This window comes from Microcaecilia unicolor, chromosome 3 (genome assembly GCF_901765095.1).
Source record: "Microcaecilia unicolor chromosome 3, aMicUni1.1, whole genome shotgun sequence".
Classification (NCBI taxonomy): Eukaryota; Metazoa; Chordata; class Amphibia; order Gymnophiona; family Siphonopidae; genus Microcaecilia; species Microcaecilia unicolor.
Genome location: NC_044033.1, coordinates 217,659,697 through 217,687,310, shown reverse-complemented (window position 1 = coordinate 217,687,310; position 27,614 = coordinate 217,659,697). Strand labels below are relative to the sequence as shown.

The following is a 27,614-nucleotide window of genomic DNA, read 5'->3' as shown; positions in this document are numbered from 1 at the left end:
AACAGAGAGCCTTCACAAGCTCACATGTTTGTGGTACGTCAAGCTCCATCTCTGGCCATCTTCAAATCTAGTCTAGGCTGAAAGTCCACATTTTTGAGGCTGTTTTTAACTCCTAACTCCTAGTCACTTGTTCAGTACCCATGTCTGCTTTATCACTCCCACCTTATGTAATTCCGTTATCCCTTTTTTGTCCTGTTTGTCTGTCCTAATTAGATTGTAAGCTCTGTGGAGCAGGGACCGTCTTCATGTTCAGTGTACAGCACTGCGTACTTCTAGTAGCACTATTGAAATGATATGTAGTAGTAGTAGTAGTTGTAGTAGTGGTTCTGTGAGCTTTTGATGGATGGGAATAAATCTAATAAATGAAATGTTTGTTTTCCCATATAGACTTTCCAATTGTAACGTCTGTATTCTCACTGAGTGTTGAACAAGAGGAAGACCTTCCCTTTATGGATCATCCTGAATCTGAGATGTCTGAACAGGTTCACCCTCCGGTAACCGGTAAGTATAGGATTTACTTTTTATTGTATTTATTATTCTTTATCAAGAGAACCCCAGATATTTAAACTGTGCATGTTTGCAAACGTGGGTATCTCGCCCTTGCGGAAACAGGAAATGAGGGCGGGACCAGAGCTGAGAGAGAGAGAAGGCAAAACTGAACTAAAGGCCGAGCCTGCATGCTTTTTACCGCTGCTGCTGCCGGCCGCCGTAACCCCGACAAAGTAAGTCACGATGACTTTTAAAATTCGGAGAGAGGGGCCTGGAACTGGATGGGAGGGAGGGACGAAGGGAGGGACGACGACCCTGGAACTCGGAGGCAGGGAGGGAATGAACTTCCAGTGCAGTGTGAATCCTAGTGATAAGAGAGAATGAGTTGAAGTACTCAACCACGGGCGCTTCCCACCTCCCTGCAACGTTCCAATGTCCCTCACTGCGTTCATAACCATCTCCTGACGTCAGGAGATGGTTACGAATGCAGTGAGACACATTGGAACGTTGCAGGAGCAAATTATTATATTAGATATCCAACAACAAGAACAGTATAAAGAAAGGCAATAAATGACAGCCAGACCAAGAAGATAAAATACAATTTAAGATCAAGAAAATGATCTAAAAAATACTAGAGTAAAAATTAAAAGCAAAGGGCCCAATTTATGCCCCAAAATTTTGTGCTCTATTTTCAGCCAAACTTAGGGGCCCTTTTACTGATTGGCAGTAAGCCCAATGCAGTCTTACCGCTCACTCTTCCATGACTACCAGTTGTAGTCCCACCCCAAGAGTGTGCTATTTTTAGGGGGAAAAGAGAACCCCCGGAAATGGTTTGCGTGGCGGTAACTCAGCAGTAATCAGCATTGCCATACGCTGCCCGGTTACCGCTGGAGCCCTTATTGCCACTTCAGTGGGTGGCGGTAAAGGCTCCCGACCACACAGCCATGTGTGGCTCTGGCATGGGGGAAAAATGGCCCCTGCCAGTAGCCCAGGGGCCTTTTCCCCACAGCTTGGTAAAAGGACCCTTTACTAAGCTGCAGTAAAAGTAGCCTTCGTATGCCCTTATGTGGGTTTTTCCTGTGTCCTAACGCCATTTTTACTGTAGCTAGAAAATGGCCGATTTTTCTGTTTTGTCTATTAATGGCCATGTGCTAATATCCGTAGGGAGAAACTAAATACTGCTTTCGGGGGGTGAGATACCCACGTTTGCAAACATGCACAGTTTAAATATCTGGGGTTCTCTTGATAAAGAATAAACACACTGATAGGAAAAGCCTCGAGAAGCTCCTAGACTTTTAAAGTTGTATTCAAGGAGCAGGACTTCCTCATCATCGGCAAAAACCTCTGTCTAGCTACAGTATTATCTTAACAGAGAACTTAGCTTTGTAAAAGCTTAGCTTAGTAATAGACTTAGCTTCAGTGATTCAGTCTCTGTGTTCTTCCTTGGGTCCCAGCTGTGATCAGCCAACGTTTCAAATCTCTCCTTCTGCTTCAGGATCACGGACCAAGGGAGTTTCCGTTCAGTTATGCCGACGGCAGCTTGTCCTTGAAGGCAACTTTAAAAGTCTAGGAGCTTCTCGAGGCTTTTCCTCCAATTACTATCAGTGTGTTTACACTAACATGCGCTAAGTTGCATAAGTCTCTAGTGAGGCTCCATTTGGAGTACTGCGTGCAGTTCTGGAGACCGCACCTAAGGAAAGATATAAACAGGATTGAGTCGGTCCAGAGGGTGGCTACGAAATTAGTAAGCGGTCTTGAATGCAAAAATTATAGGGACAGGCTTATGAACCTCAACATGTATACACTGAAAGAGAGGAGGGAGAGAGGAGACATGATAGAAATGTTTAAATATCTCAAGGGCATTTATGTACAGGAAGAGAGCCTTTTTCAAATGAAGGAGAACTCTGGAATGAGGGGGCATATGACAAAGTTAAGAGGGAATAGGCTTAGGAGTAACCTAAGGAAGTATTATTTCACAGAAAGGGTGGTTGGTGGAGGCGTGGAATGGCCTCCCGGTGGAGGTGGTGGAGTCGAGGACTGTTCCAGAATTTAAAAAGGCATGGGATAAGCATGCGGGATCGCTTAGGAACAGGAAGAATTAGGGCTTACAGAGGATGGGCAGACTGGATGGGTCAAATGGCCTTTATCTGCCATCATGTTTCTATGTTTCTAATATTGCCATTAGGACGCGGCCATTAAAAAATTTAGGGGCCTTTTTACTAAAGGGCGGTAGGGCTACCGCGCAGGGGGAATCAGCAGTACTGCTAGGCGCGCCCAGGTGCCCGGCAGTAGTTCTGGTTCTGGTGCATGCCGTTTCCCATCCCAGAAAATATTTTTTTCTGTTTTCTAGCGCAGGGGCACGATGTGGGTGCACCTGATGGTTATTAAATAGGAGGCAGTAAATGGTCGCACGCCAATTTTTAATTTTTATTAGCGCATGCCATTTACCGCTTCCTTACATAAAATAGGGTTGTTACGGCCATGGTAGTAAGTGGCCTGGGCATGCGGCAATTCCACTAAAATGACCTCTGAGTGCGTGAGCATTAACCGACACCTATTTTGTAGGCGGTAACGGCTCACTTGCTAATCCTGTCCCAATTAGCGCGTGGTAATGTAGCTGCGCTGAGTAGGGCAGGAATGTCCACTCTCCCTCCCTAGACACGCTCCATCCAACAAAATCTTGAAACGTACCGCATGTCGCGTGTCCCGCGGTAAAGCCATTTCAAGCTGTGGGAAGCGTGCACTAGTAAAAGAGCCTCTAAGTTTTCAGCTGATAATTCATCTTCGTGTAGGAGCGTAAAAGTTATGTTTTATTAATTTAGGCCTAGATTGATAAGCTTAATTTATGAGCCGAGTGCTGAAAATCAGTACTAAGCTCCTAACTTTTTTTTTCCAGGTCTTATATAGGGCCTCTTTTATTAAAGTGCAGTGGAATTTGCAATTACTGCAGGTTTACAGCAAAAATTAATGTGTGTTAAGTGCAGTGGCGTAGCTATGTGGGGTCACAGGGGCCTGGGCCCCCCAAATTTTGTCCGGGACCCTGGTTTTGGTGGCGGATTCAGGAGGGAAAGAAGTAGGGAAGTCCTATGCTGGAATTGGCAAGAAGAAGGAAAGCAGTGTGATCCTCTCCCTTTCCCCCTTCCCTGGCTGGAAGTTGCAGGAAAGAAGGTGGGGGGGGGGGGGGGCAGGAAGGTCCTCACTTGTGGCAGCAGGTTGGAAGGGGATGCACTAACACAACAGTTTTTTATGTACCACTCTGTTGTGGGAACCTGTGTGAATTCCCTGTCGTGATTCAACAGTGGCGTAGCTACAAGTGGGCCTGGGTGGGCACAGGCCCACCCAGCAGGGGCCCCACACTGCTCTGTCTCCCCCCTTCTCCTCCGCAGCGTCACAGCATTTGCGCTCCTGTCTCTGAACCCAGCCTTCCCCGGTGTATCTTACAGGCGTCCTTGGTGCCTGCAGCGATTCATTCTCGCTGCTTGCGCCTGCCCTGTAGGCTTCCATCTGCCGCATTCTGCCAGACAGGAAACAGGCGATGGCGTCAGCAAGAGTGGGACGTGACAGGTGGAAGTCTGCAGGGCAGGCGCAAGCAGCGAGAATGAATCACTGCAGGCGCTGAGGATGCCTATACGGTGCACCGGGTAAGGACAGGGTTCAGAGACAGGAGTGCAGATGCTGGGACGCTGCGGAGGAGAGGGGAGAGATGTAGGGCTCCTGTCGCATGGTAAGAGTTCTCTTACCACATGACCATGTGTGCTGCGGGATTTTTTACCCACTGCAGTAAAAAGGGTCCTGGCACGCAGGAAAAACGGCCTCCACTGCCAGTGCAGGGCCCTTTTTCCCACAGTTTGGTAAAAGGGCCCCTTAGTTTCTCTCCCTTGTACATGTGCCCCCCCCCCACCTCGCGCTCTAAATCCCTCCCACCGCGAGGTCTGGCTACGCCCCTTGTTAAGTGTGTAGTAAATGCAGAGGACATGTATTTACCACACAAGGCAGACAGTTAATATAGAGTAATGCTGGGCATATAACACATTAGGGCCCTTTAACTAAGCCGCTTTGGCGCCTGCGTGCGCACAATGCGGGTCAGTTTGGAACTACTGCTCGGCTACTGCGTGGCCCAGGTGGTAATTCCATTTTTTACATATGCCCATTACACGCGTCCAAAAATATTTTTTATTTTCAGATGTGCGGCACTAACCGGGCGGTAATTGGCAGTGTATGCACGTTGACGATTACTGCTCAGTTAACACGTGAGACCTTACTGCTAAGTGAATGGGTGGCGGTAAGATGTTCGCCAATTTTTATTTTGCTGCATGTCCATTTTCGGCTAAAAAAAGACATTTTTTACAGACACGCTGAAAAATGGATCTGCGCGCGTCCAAAATACCACAGGCCATTTTTCAGCGCACCTTAGTAAAAGGACCCTATTGTCTGTGGGATCACATTTGACAGGAGAACTACTCGTCACGGCGCCACGCATTCCTAAGGCCCCCAATCACCCCCAGATCAGCCCTCCCCCCACCCACCCAATGTGACAGACCAATGAATTCTGCTGACTGCTGGCATTAAAACTTGATGCAATTGTAACTATCTTTTCCTATAACAGGCTTCCCCAGTGTCAAACCTGACATTTTAATCCGATTTAAGGAAGAGGTATTCAGAACTAAGCCTCAAGCATCTGAAGGAAGAGCAAACCTGCCCCCTGGAGGCACATGTAAAGAAATACAAGAAACAGGTGATGTAGCTTAGACTGAATCTACTAATGCTTGATCCAAATATTTCTGTATCCTCTGGACCAGACACATGACAAATAAAGCATCAAGGTTTCTGACCTATGTATGGACCATAGTCTGCTCTTTTCTTTATCTCTTTTTTTTCCTTTCATTTTTAGGTTTTTATCTTTCTTCTTCCATTCTCTCTTTGATTTTTCCTTTCATTCTTCTCTTCTCAGTTTCTCTCTCATCCTCCCCCACAGTTCTAACCTAGCCACATGAGCATCTACGTGTGCCCAACGCACGCAAAAATGGAGTTACTGCCTGGCTACCGTGTGGCTCTTGTGGCAATTTCATTTTTGGTGCTCGTTCGATGTGCGCAACTGAAAAAAAAATTTTATTTTCAGACACGCGTATCGGACGCGCACCAAGTGGCATTTAACGCGCTTAAGTGAATGAATCACTGCAGGCACTGAGGATGCCTGTACGGTGCACTGGGTAAGGACGGGGTTCAGAGACAGGAGTGCAGATGCTGGGACGCTGCGGAGGAGAGGGGAGAGATGTGGGGCTCCTGTCGCATGGTAAGAGTTCTCTTACCACATGACCATGTGTGCTGCGGGATGTTTTACCCACCGGTAAAAAGGGCCCTGGCACGCAGGAAAAACGACCTCCGCTGCCAGTGCAGGGCCCTTTTTCCCACAGTTTGGTAAAAGGGCCCCTTAGTTTCTCTCCCTTGTAAATGGGTGTCTCTAGTGTTTAGCGCATGCTAATTTTAGCGTGGGCTACAAAAGCTAGTCCATCTTAGTAAACATGGCCCTTTGTGGCTCATAGAGGAGACTTCTGACGTCTTTTTCCTCCATTTTATTTGTAACTTTGGTGAAGGGTATGATTCAGACGTTCAGAGATTTTTAGTACTTTGCATGTTTTGGGTTTTTTTTTTTTAGTGTATGACACAGTGATTGGATGGTGTCATATGGAATCTTAGCCAATCAAATCTCTATTTAAATAATCATATGGGGATAGTTCCTTGCATTTGGAGCTCCCTTTACTCTAACGTGACCCCACTACTGCTCAAATGACATTGGCTTCCAATAAATGCATGCGTCAAATCCAAATTATGTTTACTCGTTTATCAAATAATTCCAGGTTTATCTCTGTCTTTTATTGAGTTGCCAATGCATAGCATCAAAAAATTCTTCAGAGACTTCCTTCTCTTAGATGTCCCACACTGCAATAAAATTAATTATAAAACAATTCACACTGCTGGATTCTCCTATCAATGTACTGAGATGGAATTCCCTGCCTAAGCAATTAGGTCACACAGCTGAATATTTCATATTTTGCAAATTGCTAAAAACATGCTTGATAAGATTATTTATCTATCACTGTCAGAAGCAATCAATCCAATATCTAATCTACGGGCTGCAATATTCATAACTACATCACACTCTGTTCTTGTTATTACAATGTTTTTGACATACTTTGTATAATTGACGTTATTTGGATTTGACACTAAGGCCTCCTTTTACTAAGCGGCGGTAAGCCCAACACAGGCTTACTGCTCGCTATACAGGAAGCACCGCCAGGCTACAGCAGCAGCCCAGTGGTACTTTCCACCCTGTAATGTTTAGATCTGCCTCACCTGTTTGGGCAGCAGCGGCATGGGCTTTCTACTAACCTGGAAGGGACTGCACATCCCCTCTAAATACTTAATCACCCCAACCTGGTTTCTGCTCATGACAGTTCTGCACAGACTAAGCTGTAGCTATGTCTGTAATTAGAAAGGAACCCAGTATTCAATAGATATAATAAGATAGTTTATTACAATCTTACCAATAGCAGTACAAGCAAATTAGACAGTCACATGGTGGAACAGCATTACATGACACGTCCTCTCTCTCTCTGGCCTTTTGGAGTCTTCTCTTGTAGCCTTCCTTCTCCCTTCTGATTTAATACCTCTCAGACTTCTGCTTATATACAATTTTGGCCCTATTCATTTCAGTGGACTCCAGCTTTGTCACCAGGGCTCTTGGACCTTATGAGTTGATCAAAATGACTTCACATATTCTCAAGTTCTAACTATAAACAAGATAAGTTCAGAGCGCATCTTGTGAGATGACTTCGCAGGTCACTTTGCTCTCTTCAGCTCCCCCCTCCCTCTACTTGCATCTAACCCTCTACTATCTTTCATTTTAATCAAAAACATCTTGGCTCATGACTTCTTGCAGGTGCCAGTCTCAGGATTGTGGACAAGAGCAAATGCCCCCTCCCTTGCCAGCTCAGCACTTGCTACAGCGAAATGTAACTCTGTCAAAGGTGATCTCTGATTTCCACAAGCTAGCTCTCTGGGAACTCATTTCAGCTTGTGCTGCAGTGAAATATATTTTGTATCAGAGGTGATTTTTGGATTTCAAAAGGCCTAGCTCTTAGCCTGGGCCATTGGCCTGTATTTTACTGAAAGCAAGGGCTAGCATAACTCTTCAACCCCTAGCGTGCTGTCATTTCCGGCACTACAAAAATTTATATCGCTGGAATGTACCCGGTGGTAATCGGGCAGTGCTGTGCGCTGCCAGGTTACCGCCGGGTTAACGTGTGAGCCCAGGGCTCCTCCCGGCCCCCCCCCCCCCCCCCCAATGGCCACGCAGCAAGTGCTTTACTTGCCATGTGGCCATTGCCTGCAGGAAGTCTAGACTTCCCTTTTTACCAGCTGTGGTAAAAGGGGGCCTCGACGTGACACGTGCCTTTTGCCACAGCTTGGTAAAAGAGACCCTATGAATTCTATGTAATCATGAGTGTTTCTGTTACAATGTGATTTTACCAGCAAAAAACAGGACCATGGGAGACCACCGCAAATCTCAGTAGACAAAAAAAATCTCCAAGTTCAATACAAAGAAAGTGTCCAAATTTACTCAATACCCTTCCACACACTCGTAGAAAAATTTACAGGTTTTCTTCCATACCACTTGATCATTAAGCAATTCAAAATCAGTTCTTAAAGCGCCTGTGATGTGGATAAATTCAATAACATCAACAGAAATTGTCTGCTGTATAAAAAACCGACGGGACCCGTTTCACCAAAAAACGGCTTCATCAGGGTCTTAAACAGCCCCTGTCCTAGATGTGAGTTTGTCTTCGCCATACACACAGCAACTGCAACATTGGTTGTCTGTATTGTTTAAGACCCTGATGAAGCCGATTTTTTTGGTGAAACGGGTCCCGTTGGTTTTTTATGCAGCAGACAATTTCTGTTGATGTTATTGTATTTATCCACATCACAGGCGCTTTAAGAACTGATTTTGAATCGCTTAATGATCAAGTGATATGAAAGAAAACCTGTAAAGTTTTCTATCTATGAGTATGTGGAAGAAGAGTATTGAATAAATGTGGACACTTTCTTTGTATTGATCTGTTACAATGTGAGCCACATTGAACTCGAACTTGTTTGGGATAATGAGGGATATAAATGTCATAAATAAGTAAATATATGTCCTTTGTAGGCGTAAAATTAATGATGATATTCTCATTTCTATCCAACAGATGATGGGAATAGGAATAACAGTGAAAGGACAAGAATGTGTGATGGGCAGCAGAAGGACCCCTCCGGATACAGTGCAGATCCTTCCGCTGAATGTGAGAGCGATAGTAGTAGTGTAAAACCAACCAGGATGAAATCAATAGCCCAAGAAAGAGAGAGATCGAACACACAAGAGACAAATTCCAGATACTGTCCAAGACTTCTACAAACTCAAAGACTCAGTGAAGGTGAGAGGCCTCTTGATAGTGCTGATACTGGAGAAAACTTCACCACAGACTTAAATTTTGTGGAGCACCATATCACCTGGCTTGGGAGTGAGGCTCATTACTGTCATGATATGAGCAAAACTAGCCCACTTAAGGACAATGCCCCCCAAGATAAACTATATGCATGTTCAGAATGTGGTAAAAGATCCAATCAACAATCCAATATAAGAAAGCACAAGAAGATTCATAGTGGAGAGAAACGATATACATGTACCGAATGTGGCAAAAGCTTTAATGGCCAATTGGATCTAAGAAGGCATAAAAGAATACATACAGGGGAGAAGCCGTTTGCTTGTCCACAGTGTGGTAAAAGATTTAATCACCAATCAAATTTGAAAAAGCACAAGAGAATTCATACTGGAGAGAAACCGTATTCGTGTTCAGAATGCAACAAAAGCTTCAACGATCAATCGGATCTAAGAAGGCATAAGAGGATTCATACAGGGGAGAAACCATATACATGTCCAGAATGTGGCAAAATATTTAATCAGCAAGCAAATTTAAAAATACACAAGAGAATTCATACTGGAGAGAAACCATATGTATGTCCAGAATGTGGTAAAAGATTTAATCAGCAATCACATTTAAAAATGCACAAGAAAATTCATGTGTCAAGTTCACCATGAAAATATGAAGTGAAAAGATGGATGAACAGTTTGCCATTCCTAACATCAAGATCCAGTAAGAAGTATTTTGGTGAGACTCCCTGTCACCACGCTTGTTTGTATAGCACTAAATCCATTTAGTACTCTTTCTAACTTTTTGGGCTATGAAATCAGCTTAAGCCTAAAGATGGTAATAATCCACAGGTAAAATCATACTTACTGTTTTGTAGATGAAGATCTATAATTTCAGCAATTAACAATTAGTGGAACAACTATGTGTGTTTATTTATTATCAAGCTTATATCCCGTATGACAGGATGACTTTGGCCTGGCCAGATATGCTGAGGCAATCATCCTTAGAGAAAAGTTGGGCAAAAATTAAAATATCTCTCTGACTGATGAGTGTGACATAAAGGAATTTGAACAAGGAGTGGAGGACTGGCCTAGTGGTTAGGGTGGTGGAGTTTGATCCTGGGGAACTGAGGAACTGAGTTCGATTCCCACTTCAGGCACAGGCAGCTCCTTGTGACTCTGGGCAAGTCAGTTAACCCTCCATTGCCCCATGTAAGCCGCATTGAGCCTGCCATGAGTGGGAAAGCGCGGGGTACAAATGTAACAAAAATAAAAAATAAAATAAAATAAAATAAGGTATATGTAAGAGAAGAAGTAGGAGAAACAATCCAGCACAAATTAATGGAGTAGGAGGAGGAGTAGCCTAGTGGTTAGTGCGGTGGAACATGGAATGTTGCTACTATTTGGGATTCTAGATGGAATGTTGCTAGTGGAGGAGTAGCCTAGTGATTAGTGCAGTGGACTTGACCCTGTGGAACTGGGCTCAATTCCCACTGCAGCTCCTTGTGACTCTGGACAAGTCACTTAGGGGCCCTTTTACTAAGCTGCGTAAGCGTCTACATGCGCCCAATGCGTGCCAAAATGGAGTTACTGCGTGGCTCTTGCAGTAATTTCATTTTTGGCGCACACCCAATATTCATGTCTGAAATATAATTTTTATTTTTGGACGCGTGCCAAGTCGCATTTGATACGCGTAGGTCATTACCGCCCGGTTAGCGCGTGAGACGTTACCGCTAGGTCAGTGGCTGGCGGTAAGGTCTGAAACCCAAAATGGACGCGCGCCAATTTTGATTTTGCTGCATGTCCATTTTCGGCAAAAATGTTTTAAAAAGGCGTTTTTGTGCAGGTATGCTGAAAAATGGATCTGCTTGCACCCAAAACACGCGCCAACACTACTGCAGGCCATTTTTCAGTGTACCTTAGTAAAAGGACCCTTTAAGTCTCCATTGCCCCAGGTATTTCTTTTATTTATTTATTTATCCATTCTTATATCCCACTATTATCCAAAAAAAACAGGTTTCAAAGTAAATTCAGAATAAGTACCTGTACATAATATGTAAACCACTTTGATTGTAACCACAGAAAGGCGGTATATCAAGTCCCATCCCCTTTTCTCTAATGAGAGAATAAGGAATACTATAGGATTTTGAGTTTGCAACTCCTGGAACTCACACAACTTTGGAATCACACACTGATTGGCCTCTTAAATCTTGAAAAGTTGGATGCACAAACAAAAGAATGCATCCATGCCCACAAATAATTTATAATATGTATGCTGAAACTGTATCTTCCTAGAACTGAAGGAAGAATGGGTCTTACGGAAATATCACCAGGCTCCGGGTCTACCAAACAGTCAAATATGCAAAAACTTGAAGCATGAAAATATGTACAGAATCTGTCTCCATCTTTGAACCTGTATAAGCATTCTGATGAATAGGAGTGGGTGAGAATCTACCAAAATACATAGACTCAGCCGAGCAAGAGAAAACACTTCCAAAAATTAGATATGCAAACAAAGAAAAACGTGGCAGTTGTAAAAACACCGTGGAAAATATAGTGTTACTCCAGGAACTGTACATCGATGGAAACTGGACAACATGAATGACTAAGGAGAGGTGAGCAGAAACTTAAGGATATATCACAAAAAAGGATTTGAGAGAGCATCACTAGTGTATAACCTCTAATATTTCTCTCATATATTGGCACCAAAATATTTTTCTATATGTATGACTATGGTTCTGTGAAGTGCATTGCAGAATATTTTAACTATAAGGTTCAATATTTCCTTTTGAATAAAAGGGGAAAAAAGCCTCAGCAGAAAGCCCAACCAACCACCCAAAAACAACGTGGGTGGAAAGAAATCAACGGGCTATGTAATCTTCACGGGCTCCAGAAAACCCCCTTCTAACTCCAAAGCTGTAGTATAAAAATGCTGACTTCACAGAACTGACTTGAAGTGGATCCCCAAACATGGAAACAATTTTTACTTAACTTAATTATCAAGTAGAACAGGTAATGTGCAAGTGGTCAGTCCATCACACCGACTTTGGTCAGAGTTTCGCAATCAGCTGTCTCAAGGCATAGAGGACCATTGATGTGAGGCACATTTAGCCTTAGTATAATGGGATCACCAACGTTGTTTTTGGGTGGTTGGTTGGGCTTTCTGCTGAGGCTTTTTCCCCCTTTTCTTCAAAAGTAAATATTGAATCTTATAGCTAAAATATTCTGCAATGCACTTCACAGAACCATAGTCATAAATATAGAAAAATATTTTGGTGCCAATATATGAGAGAAATATTAGAGGTTATACAGAAACTTAAGGATGACAAATCGATCGCTGCAGGCCCAGGACAGTGGATTATATGCAAGAAGGCTCATAGAAAGCTGGAAAAGGTTGTTCATCTCATAGCTGCTGCACTATTTTAATGGGAGAAAATGTCTGTACAGAAAGACGTAGGAGTCTTTTTACTAACCCGCGTAGGCGTCTACCAGTTCAGAATTACCGCCCAGCTACCACATGGCCTGGGCTGTAATTTCATTTTTTTCGCATGCCAGAAATTTTCCAGCACATGGTGCTAACCGGGCGGTAATTGGCAGTTTACGCGTGCTGACGATTACTGCTCGGTTAATGCGTGAGACCTTACCACTAAGTCAATAGGTGGCAGTAAGGTATCAGGCCTAAAATGGACACAAGTCAATTTTTTTTAATTGCTTTACTTATATTACACAAGTAATAACTTGTTACATGCAATACAGAGAAATAATACAAATTCAATATGTCTTCACATACAAGAAAAAAGGAAAAAACTTTTTGACTTCATTTTTGTTTCGTATTTAACCCTTCCTTCCTCAGCAATCCTCCAGACCATTCAAGACGCTTGGGTTATGCACTCCTACCAGCTGAGGGAGACTGAGAACACTAAAACTTCTGTGCAGACCTTCTACTAACCAGTTTCTGAAGCGCAGCTTTGATTTGTCGGCTTTGGCCTTACAAGCCTCTGTGTGTGGGGGCTTGGTAGCCAGAGCTTGTTTCCGTTGGGTGGAGAAGCTCTTGGATGAGCCTGCATTAGATAGGACTGGTTTGGTTCAGGTCCTGGCCAAATTGGAGACGGGGTCTTCGTTTTTGGCGGACACCCTTTATGATTTGCTAAGGGCTTCGGCTAAGAATATGGCTCTGGCGGTGACGGCTCGCAGGGCTCTTTGGCTTAGGGGCTGGGTGGCAGATGTGGCCTCTAAAGCAAAGTTGTGTTCTCTACCTTTCTAAGGTTCTATGTTGTTTGGAGAGGACTTGGATAAACTGATGAGTGGTCTTGGGGATACCAAGGTCTCACGGTTGCCGGAGTTACGGCCTAAGGCGGCTAGTCGAGGTGGTTCGGCTAGAGGTCAGTTTAAGGACACGAAGCGGTACAGGCCGGGCAGATTTGTATCTCCTTCTAAAAGCCATTTTTTCCAGCGGACGCAGTCCTTTCGAGGGGGTCGTCGAGGAGGTCGGGACTCCTCCGGAGGTGCCGGAAATGGTAATAAGTCCTCCTTATGAAGGTGTGCGAGTCCAGCCTCTGGTGAAGGTCGGGGCGCGACTTCGTCTGTTTTATGAGGGGTGGACCCAAATTACTTCAGTTCAGTGGGTGCTGGAGGTCGTTCACGACGGTTATGCGCTCGAGTTCGAGCACCCGCTACCGGATCTGTTTCTTCCCTCTCCTTGTCACTCTCGAGTCAAGTTAAAGGCTATTCAAGAGACTCTGGGTCGCTTAATCCAGTTGGGAGCTGTGGTACCCGTTCCTCGGCACGAGCAGGGAATGGGTTGTTATTCCATTTACTTTGTAGTGCTGAAGAAGGAGGACCAGTTTCGACCCATTTTAGATCTCAAGAGGGTCAATGGGGTGCTCAGGATGCCATCCTTCCACATGGAGACTGTGCGCTCGGTCATAGTGGCTGTTTGTCAGGGAGAATTTCTCACGTCACTGGATCTCATGGAAGCGTATCTGCATGTGCCGATTGGAGAGGCCCATCAGCGTTTCCTTTGTTTTGCTGTTTTAGGGAGGCACTTTCAGTCCTGTGCTCTGCCTTTTGGTCTGGCAACGGCTCCACACACCTTTTCCAAGATAATGGTGGTGGTAGCAGTGGCTTTGCGGAGGCAGGGAATTCTGGTACATCCGTATCTGGATGACTGGTTGATCCGGGCGAAGTCTCGGGCTCACAGTGTTGCGGCGACGGCTCAGGTGGTCGCGTTTCTGAATCGCTCGGATGGGTAGTGAATGTAGTCAAGTCAGTTGATCCCATCGCAGAGTCTGGAGTACTTGGGAGTGCGGTTCGACACGGCAGTGGGTCATGTTTTTCTGCCAGATTCTCGGATCTCCTCTCTTCAGCAGCAGGTCCAGCTGTTAATGTCCGTTCAGAGACCGACGGTTCGAATGTACCTTCGGGTTCTGGGCCCCATGGCAGCGACAATAGAGGTAGTATCATGGGCCAGGGCGCATATGCGTCAGCTTCAGGCTGCTCTGTTGTCCCGGTGGTCTCCCCAGGTACACATTTTGGAGTTGCGGTTGCCATTGAGGGGGGCTCCTCGGCACAGTCTCCAGTGGTGGCTGTGCTCGGCCCATCTGAAAAAGGGCATGCCGTTGGAACCTCCTCAGTGGGTGATTCTGGTAACGGATGACACTCTGCTGGGGTGGGGAGCTCAGTGTCTCGGTCGGTCCGCGCAGGGGCGGTGGTCGACGGAGGAAGCTCAGTGGTCTATCAACCGGTTGGAGATGAGGGCGATTCGGCTAGCTCTGTTGGCGTTTTGCTCAAGTGTGGTCGGAAAGGCGGTAAGAGTCATGTCCGACAATGCGACAGTGGTAGCATATGTCAACCGGCAGGGCGGTACAAAGAGTCTGCGGTTAGCAATCGAGACGGCTCTGCTCGAGTTGGGCGGAAAGGCATCTAGTGCAGATTTCGGCAGCGCACATGGCCGGGGTGGACATCGTGAACACGGATTTTCTAAGCAGACACATGTTGGACCCCGAAGAATGGTCTCTGCACCAGTCGGTGTTCGACCAGATAGTTCTAAAGTGGGGAATGCCAGTAGTGGATCTCATGGTGTCGGCACAGAATGCTCAGGTTCCTCGGTATTTCAGTTGGCGTCAGAATCCGCGAGCGGAAGGGATCGATGCGTTAGACCTTCCGTGGCCTCAGCGGGTGTTGCTGTACGTGTTTCCCCCGTGACCCTTGATAGGTCGAGTCCTACAGAAGGTAGAATGTCATGCAGGTCCGGTGTTGTTGGTGGCTCCGAATTGGCCGCGTCGACCGTGGTTCAGGGATCTGATGCGCTTGTTAGAAGGCGAGCCTCTGTGGCTGGGGGGCTCGGTGCTGTTGTGTCAGGGTCCAGTTGTCATTCTGGATCCGGCTCGGTTCTCTCTTACGGTGTGGCCCTTGAGAGGGAACGGTTGAGAAGGAAAGGGTTTTCCCCTCAGGTGATTCAGATGATGCTGCAGTCTCGCAAACGTTCGACGTCTTTGGCCTATGTGCGTGTGTGGCGCATATTTGAAGATTGGTGTGGGGACCGGGCGTGTGTCCCTTCGACAGCTTCTGTGTCGTGTATTTTAGATTTCTTGCAGGATGGTTTTGAGAAGGGCCTTTCATTGTCATCTTTGAAGGTGCAGCTGGCTGCTTTGGCGTGTTTTCGGGGTAAGGTGCAGGGCAGGTCAGTTGCGTCTTCCCCGGATGCGGTCCATTTTTTGAGGAGGGTGAAGTTGCTTCGTCCTCCTCAGCGGCCGGTAGTTCCTCAGTGGGATCTTAATATCGTTCTTGACTCTTTGGCGGGTTCTCCTTTTGAGCCCTTGGAGTTTTGTTCGATAAAAGACCTTACTATGAAGGTGGTCTTTTTGGTAGCTACATCGTCGGCTCGCAGGATTTCGGAACTTCAGGCGCTTTCATGTAGGCCTCCGTTTCTGTGGTTTTCTAAGGAAAAGGTTTTGCTGCGTCCAGTCCCTTCGTTTTTGCCTAAGGTGGTACCCTCCTATCATGTCAATCAGGTGATTTCGTTGCCGGTCTTGGGGGACCGGATGGGGGATGCTTCTCAGCGTCGTTTGGCGAAATTGGATGTGCGCAGAGTGTTGAAGGTTTACTTGCGCAGGTCGGAGGCATTCAGGTCTTCGTACAGGTTATTTGTCCTTCATGGGGGGGCCCAAGAAGGGAGCTGCTGCTTCTAAGGCATCTATAGTTCGGTGGTTGAAGGATGCCATCTCTTCAGCTTACATATTGCATGGCTGTACGGTGCCGGTGGGGCTCAAGTCACATTCCACTAGGGGGATGGTGGCTTCTTGGGCAGAGAGTAGTTTTGTTCCATCGGTGGACATTTGTAGAGCGGCGGTGTGGTCCTCCCTGTATTCTTTTGTCAAACATTACAGAGTGGATGTACAGGCAAGGGAGGATGCCAGTTTTGGAGCTGCAGTCCTGTCCTCTGGGCTTCGCAGGTCCCACCCTTAGATGTGTTTACTGCTTTGGTACGTCCCAAGCGTCTTGAACGGTCTGGAGGATTGCTAAGGAAGGTGAAATTAGGCCTTACCGGCTAATTTTCTTTCCTCTAGATCCTCCAGACCGTTCAAGAGCCCACCCAGTGTATCGGACAGTTCAGTATGATATTTTTTTTAGACTTCAGTTGCTGACATTTCTAGTAGCTCCTGTGATTTGGGTCCTGGAGTTTTACTAAGGGCAGTTTGTGGTACCGTTTGTGCCCATCTGCAGTTGAATTCCCCCGTCTTAAGGGGAGGCGATCTGAGTGTGGATTCAGTGGTTTTGTTTAGGTGGAGGTGTTTTGATCCTCTGCTTTGTTACTGTTTTACTGGTTAGTAGAAGGTCTGCACAGGCTACTTGTATAAGAAGTTCTAGTGTTCTCAGTCTCCCTCAGCTGGTAGGAGTGCATTACCCAAGCGTCTTGAACGGTCTGGAGGATCTAGAGGAAAGAAAATTAGCAGGTAAGGCCTAATTTCACCTTAGACCACAAACTTGGGGAGTGACCAAAACATTTAAGGAAATTAAAGTGGAATACAATAAACAAGAAAAGGCCCAGCCCGCTCTACGTTAAATCATACAGCTTATTTAACAGTTGTTAATTCCCCTGATACCCTTTTCAGGTCTATGAAAGCCCTAAGCTGTTCTGGTACAAAAAAAATGTATTTGATTCCCAAATATTTAACTATGCATTTACAAGGGTAAGCTAAAAAGAAAGTAACCCCCAACAATTTTTGGTTCCTCTCTCATATCTAAGAAACTTTTCCGTTTGTCTTGAGTAGATCTAGTGACATCTGGGAATATCCTTAATTTTTGACCAAAAAAGTTTTGGTTAACATTCTTAACGTATAACTTCAAAATGGCATTAAAGTCTTGTTCAAATACAAATGATACTGATAATGTGGCCCTTTTTGTTACTTCTGATAATGAGTCCTCCAAAATCAAGGAAATATTTCTTAAAATCATCCAATTTCTCCTCTTCCTGGACCTGTTCCATTTCTTCATAAGAACCTACTTGTCTCTTCTTTTCTGGAAGAAAGAATATCTTATTTATAGGAGGAATATTTTGAGCTGAAATTTTCAAATTTTCAATAAGGTGTTTTTTAAATAGTTCTAAAGGAAGAATTCCAACAGACCTTGGGAAGTTCAATATCCTCATATTTAGACGTCTGTTATAATTTTCACTTTGTTCTATTTTTTGACGTATATACGAATGATCTTTCATAACTGCTGAAACATTGTCCTTAATAGTTACAACATTAGTTTGATATTTTAGGACCTGATCATTGACGTTCTGCTTTAATTTATTCATCGATTTGGAAAGCTGCTCCACCGTTGAAACTAGTGTGGTTGTTTCCTGGATTGATTTTGTAACAGAAAAGTTCAGTTTCTCAATTGCCTGCCAGAGGGCATCAAGGGTTACCACCATGGGAGGGTTCAATACACCCTTCTTATCCAAGGTCTCCGCTTCCTCTGCCGGCCGCCCTGATGAGGAGCCGCTACCACAGGGCCCAATTCCAGCGCCTTCTGCGTTCTTGGGACCCGTCATCTTCACCCACGACTCAGCAGGACATGGTGGTTTACTGGTAAAATAATCCAGACAGATGGCGCAGGAAGCTTCTTTATGCAGACTCTCAGCAGGATTGGCGGCAGCCATGCTTCTTGCGAGATAGGAGATTTTAGTTTGAAATTTTTTTTATGCTGGACCTGTGATTGGCTTGAACGTAAGGGAGCGACTCTAAATGACTAGATCTTTGTCATCTGTCTGCGAAAGCCCAATCGGAATACTCCTATGCTGTCTGCCCTGCCTTTTCCCTTCCACTTCCTCCCTCCTGCACCAGTCCATCTTTTCCAGTGATAGGGTTATAAGTGTGGGCTGCACAGGCAAGAACAGCAGTAACCTGTCTTAGCCTAGCATTCTGGGTGTAATGTGAAACCTGGGGCAGGGAACACAGCACAATTCACTCTATCAAACAACCCTTTCTGTGTAAGGTGTAGGGCTGCTAACTAGACAGAACAAGCAGGACTGCTACAGATCCTTACACAGAGACTACAAGCTAGCATAAACCTCACCTATGTACAGATCTACAAGTGATATGAAAAAATATTTACCTCCTCCTGATTTCCCCGATTATTGCATATGTGTCTCACTGAATGGTTTTGTAGCTTCAAACAAAGTGTAATATTAGACAAAGTGAACCTGAGTAAACACATAACACAGTTTTTTTTAAATTATAACTTCATTTATGTACGGAGCAAAGTTAACCAGCACCTGTATCGACCAAAGGATGCATATAGTCTGGGGCTGTGCTGTACAATATTTGAAAGATGAATAAGTACATAAGTATTGCCTTACTGGGATAAGACCAAAGGTCCATCAAGCCCAGAATCCTGTTTCCAACAGTGGCCAATCCAGGTCACAAATACCTGGCAAGATCCCAAAACAGTACAATACATTTTATGCTGCTTTATTCTAGAAATAAGCAGTGGATTTTCCCCAAGTCCATTTTAATAATGGCCTATAGACTTTTCTTTTAGGAAGCTATCCAAACCTTTTTTAAACCCCACTAAGCTAACTGCTTTTACTGCATTACGAGAGAAACTGCACTGGCTTCCACTCAAGGAACGCGTCACTTTTAAAGTATGCACATTAGTCCACAAAATCATTCACGGCGAAGCCCCAGCCTACATGTCTGAGTTAATAGACTTACTACCCAGAAACGCCAAAAGATCATCCCGAACCTTCCTTAACCTCCACTTCCCCAATTGCAAGGGATTAAAATACAAGGCCCTACACGCGTCAACCTTTTCTCATGTGAGCACGCAGTTTTGGAATACACTGCCGCGCAACTTAAGAACGATCCACGAGCAAGCTTCCTTCCGCAGATTATTGAAGACCCATCTTTTTGAAAAAATTTACGGAAAGAACCAAAACACATAAAGTCCATACTTACTGTTCATTAATGCATCATACATCCACTTCTGAACTCTCATTCCCGTAACATCACATCACTCATACCTTTACTCACAGAAAGATATATACCATATGTTTTCATGCCTTATTATCGCCCTCTAAGCTCCCATTGTCTCCTTCCAACGTTTCAATGTTTGTGTTCCATTATTACATTCCTTAACGACACCTCGATTGTCTCGCATAACTCTGCACAATGTAATCCATAACCAATCTGTAACAAACTGTATTTCCATCATTTAACTCATATTGTAAGCCACACTGAACCCGCAAAAAGGTGGGAAAATGTGGGATACAAATGCAATAAATAAATAAAAATAAATATCTTCTCTGGCAACGAATTCCAGTGTTTAATGAATCGTTGAGTGAAGAAATATTTTCTCCGATTCGTTTTAAATTTACTACTTTCTAGCTTCATTGCATGCCCCCTAGTCCTAGTATTTTTGGAAAGAGTAAACGAGCGATTCACGTCTAACCATTCCACTCCACTCATTATTTTATAGACCTCTATCATATCTCCCCACAGAGTCTAAAGTAACTGGGGCTTTTAAATTGCTTAATTGCTTACCAGTGCAATTTTTGTAATACTACTACTACTACTTATTTTAGTGAAATTCAAAAATGCAAGGATATAATAACAATTTTTATTAATGCAATAAATGCATAAATTGACCAGTAGGATATGTTCATATGATATTGGAACAGCTTGTAAGCTTACATTGTAAATTGAATTCTAAACAAAGAGTAGGAAGGATAACACAGAATCATAGAAAAACCCATCTAGTTATTAAAAATCTGAAACACGTAATGAATTCTTGTATCATATACTGAGTTCAAAGCATTTGTAAAGATGAACTTTAGAGAAAATAAGAACTACAAGGGTTAATCTCTGTTATTCGGTCTTAAGGAAATCACGAAATAACGGTGTTTCCTGTGTCTAATTTGAGCTTACTGCTCACTGCAAGCATTGGATATAATGGTGACTGAAAATAGGTCTATACATCAGACAAAAACTGTAAGTTGAAATTTTTATATTAATACTTCATGCTGGTGTAATTGGTCTTCATAGAATTAATACGTCAGGAGGGGAAAAGGAGAAAAAGAAGGTTATTACTTTATCTGCCTTCCATAGGCACGGGTCTCAATAAAAAGGAAATTGGCAATTGTAGCTAGTCTTATCTGAACATAGCTCTGAAATGATAGCAACCTGAATTTCTTTTAGTTCCGATTTACCAGTTAGTTATGTTATGCAAGGGTTAATCTCTAAACCCTATTGCATAGATTATAAAGCAGGCTCTGTAGTATTATGGAATCCGGACATGAAATTTAACTGTGCCATTTGAGGTCTGAGAACCAAAAATTCTGAAACTCTATACAATAATATATCTTAAAACTATAAATCCTTAAGAGGCAGGAAAGGAAGTTTGTAAGTAGTAGATAAGACGTGAAAAGGAAAATTAAAACAGTTAATTAATTCTTACGTAACACATCCCCAATAAAGAGCTAGGAAGTGAACATCAGCATTAGTTATTTTAAACAACATTACAAATAAACAGTGTTTTAGATGGCATATAATATAGAACCTTTCATAGTAAATATCTAGGATAATTATGCAATTTTCAAAGAACACATACACATACAAATTAAAACTAAAAAGTGCTTGCATTTCTAGTGAAAGCAATTTACCAGAAGTCAAAAACAATCAGGTATTTAACATCACGTCACAAATCAAACAAACATTGCTTAAATGAAATAATATACAATCCTGGAAAATAAACACTCCTTTGAGATTTACTACCACTGCAGTTGATAGGCAATCTCGCGGGGTAACCTTAAAGCACTAATTTAAAACTAAAGAAATGATTCCTTAAGAACTGGCTGGTTTAATATATGCCATTTATCACAGGACACACAGGAACATATAGACGTAAAATTAAAACAGTAACCTGATACGTAGAAAACTTAAAGTTCAGAAGAGGAAGCAAGATATTTCTAAATGTAGTTCAAAACCTAGCATTGGAATTTTGCACGGTTAAGGAGTTGTTTAGGGTTTCAAAACAAAAAATATGAAAATAAATATTCCAGTAATTTGAGACCAATCACAAGTCACAGCACACAGACAGAAAAGGAAAACCACACTCATACACAGACACAGTTATTGTCCCACATACAGAGGTGTCCTTGTGTATTGAGGACAAAATCTTAATCCTAAATTTGGTAAAATAAAACATTTAAATTAGAGCTAATCCAATAGCCCATGAAAGTATACAACGGCAAGCTTAATAGTAGCACATACAATAAATGAAAATGTACTCACGATTCGTGCAATGTAATCTCCAGCGCAGAAAATCAATTGAGAAAGAGAACAGTTGGCGGGATCACTATGCCCTTCCGAACTCTCGGTGGTATAGGGAGATTAACCGCAAAATAGAAAGGTTTGTTTCGGACGGAAAGTCTTTACCAGAGATCTGAATAGATGTCAGATCACCAGTATCTGGTGTTGGGTGCGGAGAGGAAGATATGATGTAATGGGTAGTGAACAACATCACCCAATATGTATAACAACGGGACCTAGTGAGCAAGTGGTCTACAAATAAGCTTTAGACCTGTAATATGCTATAGAAAATGAACTAGAGTAATAATATATATATTGATCAGTCCTACAACCGGGTACAAGATCAGTGGTTGAAAAGGCAGCTTCAGGGATAGCAGGGAGACCTAGAAATGATAGTGTGCTAACAGGTTACAAAAACATGCAATAATTATTCTGATAGTAAAACATGCAGAGACATAACACAATCATACTCACACATCTGCTAATGTGCTCCAACAAAGGGACCCAAAATAAAAATTACGAATTGGCGGAAAGCTCAATGCTTTTGCCGCAGGTTAAATAAACAGACAATTGAAAGTCACAAAGGTGAAAGGAGAGTTTAAGAAAATAGTACAAAAAGTGATTGGTGTCAGCTATTATATATCTATACTACTCTACCCCTAATTAATGAAAACTACTCCCCAGAGTGTGCTTCTAAAGACATAAAGAAACTGAATTCCTCTGCCTGCCAAAACCTCTCCCAGATAAGTGGCCATGAGTTCCAGCCCATGATAGAGCCCCCAAAAAGGGACATTGCAAACACTCCCATAAAGAACTCACAAGACCAGCGAATAAGGTCTCATGAGTGGAGGAGCAGCGGTCCAAAGGGTTTTCGCAGATTAGGGAACCTCTCATATGCGACTAATCTCCCCAAGGGACCTGCAGTGAGTTGAGAACCTCTCATATACAACAACCCATTCAATAATTTGTGGTTAGGGAACCTCTCATATACAACTAACCATCCTAGAACATTGAAAGGTTAGGAAACCTCTCATTTTAAACTAACCATTCAAGAATATGGAGTGCCCGAGTCCACCTGTACACAATCGCAACGAAAGTCGTTAGACGTCTCTTTATTAACCCCGCGGTCATCTATACAAGTAACCCCTAGGTGGGCAATAACGCCGAATCCGCAGGCCACTCCGAAAATGGAATGGAAGTCTGCTCAAAATCTACTAATTAAGATACTGTCATCCATTGAAGGATTTGTGACCCTCCAATAGGTGTAAGCCCCAGGCATCAGTATCGTCAATGGTTATAGCGTGACACTGGTAAAAGAAATAATAATAAAAAATTAGAAAAGGAAAAAGAGAGAAATAAAATAAAAAGATATATGGTATGTTCCTAGAAAGAATCCCTGAAACCTATTCCAAAGATAGCAAGTAAAAAAAAAATAAAAAAAACACATGTACGCTCTTCGGGTAAGGTACATTCACTATACACTAGATAATCCACTTGCCACACAACAAACCATGAAAGGGAGACTATAAAGCAATAGAGCGGAACAGCTGACAGTAAGGGAACCTATAATGCAAAAGCAAACAGTACAAATTCATTCGTTCAGTTATGTCAGGAGTGAAAAAGACAATTTAATTAGAAATAAATAAGTAAAAAGTTGCGCAGTTTCAGCCACAAATCAAAATGAGCACTGCAATTCAAGCACGAAAGTCTGAAAGAAAAGTATCATGCCTAAAAAGGGAAGTGGGTGGGATTAAAAATATTGACAGACAACCGTAGCGAACCAATAAGTAAGCAGTTGTATAAGGCTGAGCTAAACTTAACGCTGGCAGATAGCTCAGAGAAATGGATTTAACATATCAATCAATAAGCAGTCCATGAAATATACACAAAATAAATTTTGAAAGCCCTGTAACAGCATGATGAGTCTTATTTAAGCTAAAATAAAGGATAGCAAGGGGAAAAAAAGTGTAAAACCACTAGAGACTGAGACAGAGCAACCATCAAGAAAGGGAGGGGCAGTGCTGGAGGAGAGTAAGTAAGAGAAGGACGGCTAGGCACCTGCTGAAAAAACTGCTAAAACAATCACCAGCTAAGGGATAAATGCAGAAACCATAAAACACATGCAGCAATAGCAGGGGCTCTACCCACTTGAAAAATAGAATGTAAGGGAGAAATTGAAATCAGGCTGACAGACTGGCAATAGATTCAGTGAAACAGGAAATAAGCACCGGAAACTGTTGCCAAGCAATAATGAGCATCTTAGAAACAGTTTCTACAGGGGTACGACAGGAAAAAAAGTTTACGCCCAAGCGAGAAAAGGGGAAGTGAAAAAATGTCGCAGTAAAAAAAGGAAAGGGACTACGCAGGAGAAATAGAGATAAGATTTAGTATCGAGAACTCCTGTATTAAGCAAACTTTTAAAACTTCATAACCACATTGTGGAACACGATAAGATCTACCAAACTGTCTCTTGCAGCATAAAACAAAAAAACCTGTCTCTGAGTTTTAACGAAACCGGGCAACAGATTAGATAGCAAAATATAGCATCTTAATTCTGAAAGTCTCAGAAACTGTTTTAGAAAGCAAAAATAAAACAGCAGTTTAAGTGCAGCTAAAGTGACTACGGGGAACAGAGACAGAATACAGACCGGGACTTCTCAAGCGGAGATTTATAATATCATGAAAGTTTCAGATGAGGGTTTCCAAAACAGGCAGGCATAGAAATAAATGTGGTTTATCAAGTATAAAGCTGTATGACAGGAAGGAAAAAGGGGGGGGGAAAGAGTGCCTGGCAGTAACAGAAAGATAAGGAAGCTAGACTTACTACGCAGTTTTAAATGTAAGACAGGCATAGATAGGAAACAGGCATGTCCTTTATCTTGTGATGTAGTGATGTAGTAGAAAAAAGGAAAGCAGAAGTTTTCAGACTAGTAATTAGCTGCGGATGCTGAGCGCCGTTAACAGTGGCTTTCAGACAACAGAGAGAGTAGGAGACACGCCCTAAACATCTGTATATTAGATCCGTGGCGAAATAACAAAAAGAAAAGAAAAAACAAAAGTGTACAAGGCATGAACGAGCCGGTACAGAGGTGGGAACCAGGCTGTCAGTTTTGAAACTTTATATACTGACTGTGAGGGGAAAGAGTAACGGAAGAAAAAGTGGCAGTGAATTAACCACAGAACAGGGTGAAATCATAGAGAGAGGAAAAAGCAGAATGCTGTAATGAGGGACATCAATCAATTGGAAGATAAAACAACAGAATTTTAGTCAAGAGCTAGAATCAACCCCCACTTTGACAAAAATTCTCATGGCGTGTTTAAATCGAACGCTAGGGGTCACCAATGTTGAGAATTGGGGTTTCAAGCCCCCCCAAGAAGGCTAGAGTGACCTCAATCTGACTCCATCTCTAAATAACACTAGTACCGGGGTAATCAAGGAGTTATTGCCTCTAAGGGAGACGTTAGGTCTAAGGAAAAGATACCAGCCTTATGACAAACTGGATTTAGGCTACAGGTTATACAATGCATTTATACTTACAGCCTTTGATTTATTAAGTGAAGCCCACGAATCATCATTTGGAATGAGGAGTTTATTTGCCAAGGTACAAGTCAAATCAGTGATGTACAATCAATTAATTATAGGAATATAATAAGTTGCAAACAGGTGTTAATTATTTGCTAATCTTTTATAATTTATTTTACCAATTAGAGGTTTTACAAGGGAAAGCAATTAGGTAATTTGTTAATTCTGCTGGACACATCGGTTTCCCTTGGAGAGAGAGTGGCAACCCTTGTCTCTCCAACTTAAACCAGGAAATACCCTGATTTTTATAGGTGCCCTCAGGATATGGATAATATGACAGTAGATATACCTGATTGGATCTATGCTAATGTCATGGTTGTCACTGATTGGCTCATGCTAATGAGTAGCTTCTATCTTGCTACGCCTTTCCTTTCTCACACCAGCTGCTCACAGGAAAGTCTCCCTCCTCTCTTGAACAGCTCCCTTTTTGTAAACACTTCCCTAGATACGGACATCCAAACATCCAAACATGGACATCTCTGTCTTATATCATCTTGTGATCTGACTTAGGATTTTAGCCATCAATTCCTTGATCTTGGCTTTTGCACTGCTTTTGAATGTCACACTAAATTCTAATGAGGCCTAGTCAGTGCCTTTTAGCAGTTTAAGCTGTTTAAGGTATGTAAATTGACCCACCACTATTCCAGTGGATGGATCCCAAGCGGGGACACATATTAACTTACAGGAAAAGCATGTCCTTGCTCAGCCAGTCATAGATTTTTAAACCAAGCTGGTATTTTTACAGCCTGAGTCCTAAAATCTGGCCTTCCACCCTTCCGGTGGGCATCCAGTGAGGGCCTCTTGCTGTAGTATAATTATACACACTTCTATAGTGCTACAAGGCATACGCAGGATTGTACACCATACATAAAAGACAGTCCCTGCTCAAAGAGCTCACAGTCTAAATAGGACAGGTAAACAGACAGAACAACTAAGAGGTAAGGGAATTAAAGAGGTGGGGATAAGAGGGTACAGGGCAAGTGAGTAGTGGTTAGGAGTCAAAAGCAGCGTGAAAGAGGTGGGTTTTTAGCCTGGATTTGAAAATGACCAAAGACGGGGCTAGACATACAGGCTCGGGAAGTCTATTCCAGGCATGAGGTGCAGTGAGATAAAAGGAACGGAGTCTGGAATTAGCAGTAGAGGAGAAGGGGACAGACGAGAGATTTATCCACAGAACGGAGTACCCGAGGGGGGGGGGGGCGTAGAGATAGACAAGAGTGGAGTGGTACTGGGGAGCGGTAGAGTGAATGCACTTATAAGTCAGTAAGAGAAGTTTGAATTGAATGCGGAAACGGATAGGGAGCCAGTGAAGTGACTTGAGGAGAGGGCTAATGTGAGCATAGCGACTGGCCGAAAATAAGTCGCGCAGCAGAATTTTGGACTGATTGAAGAGGAGAGAGATGGCTAAGTGGGAGGCCGGTGAGAAGCAGGTTGCAATAATCTAGGCGAGAGGTGATAAGAGTGTGGATAAGGGTTCTGATAGAGTGCTCAGAGAGGAAGGGACGGATTTTGCTGATGTTATAGAGAAAGAAATGACAGGTTTTGGCAATCTGCTAATTGTGAGCAGAGAAGGAGATAGAGGAGTCAAAGATGACCCTAAGGTTAGGAGCTGATGAGACAGGGAGAATGAGAGTGCCATCCACAGAAATAGAGAAAGAGGGGAGTGGAGAGGTGGGTTTAGGGGGAAAGATGAGAAGCTCGGTTTTGGCCCTGTTAAGTTTCAGATGACGTTGAGACATCCAGGCAGCGATATCAGATAGGCAGGCTGATACATTGGTCTGGATGCTGGTTGAGATTTCGGGGGTAGAGAGGTAGATCTGGGAGTCGTCAGCGTAGAGATGGTATTGAAAGCCATAGGATAATATCAGAGAGCCAAGGGAAGAAGTGTAGATGGAGAACAGGAGATGACCGAGAACAGAACCCTGAGGTACACCGATTGGTAGTGGGATAGAAGTAGAAGAGGATCCACCAGAGTGTGCACTAAAGTTGCAAAGCGAGAGGTAGGAGGAGAACCAGGAAAGAACAGAGCCCTGGAATCCAAGTGAAGACAACATATCGAGGAATAAGCTGTGATCAACAGTAATAACGGAGTAGCTCTTTCACAGCGAGATACTCTATAGCCTAGTCGTGCTGCGGTTTTCTGGGCAGTCTGTAATTTTTTTCGGCAGTGCTCAGAGGCGAATTCAGCAGCTGGCACTGCTCGGTTTAGTAGAGCTGAATCTCATGCTCAGAGGCAAATTCAGCAGCTGGCACTGCGTGGTTTAGTAGAGCTGAA

The 27,614-nt window shown here is 43.4% G+C and overlaps 1 protein-coding gene across 1 annotated transcript; it reads left to right on the top strand.

Moving 5' to 3' along the window:
- Positions 1–393: 393 nt before the first annotated feature.
- LOC115466313 (zinc finger protein 501-like) lies at positions 394–9,868 on the top strand. Its single transcript, XM_030197484.1, has 3 exons — positions 394–501; positions 5,096–5,224; positions 8,739–9,868. Exons 1-3 carry the CDS (start codon positions 450–452, stop codon positions 9,626–9,628), a joined length of 1,071 nt encoding a protein of 356 aa, XP_030053344.1. The 5' UTR covers positions 394–449; the 3' UTR covers positions 9,629–9,868.
- Positions 9,869–27,614: the final 17,746 nt, after the last annotated feature.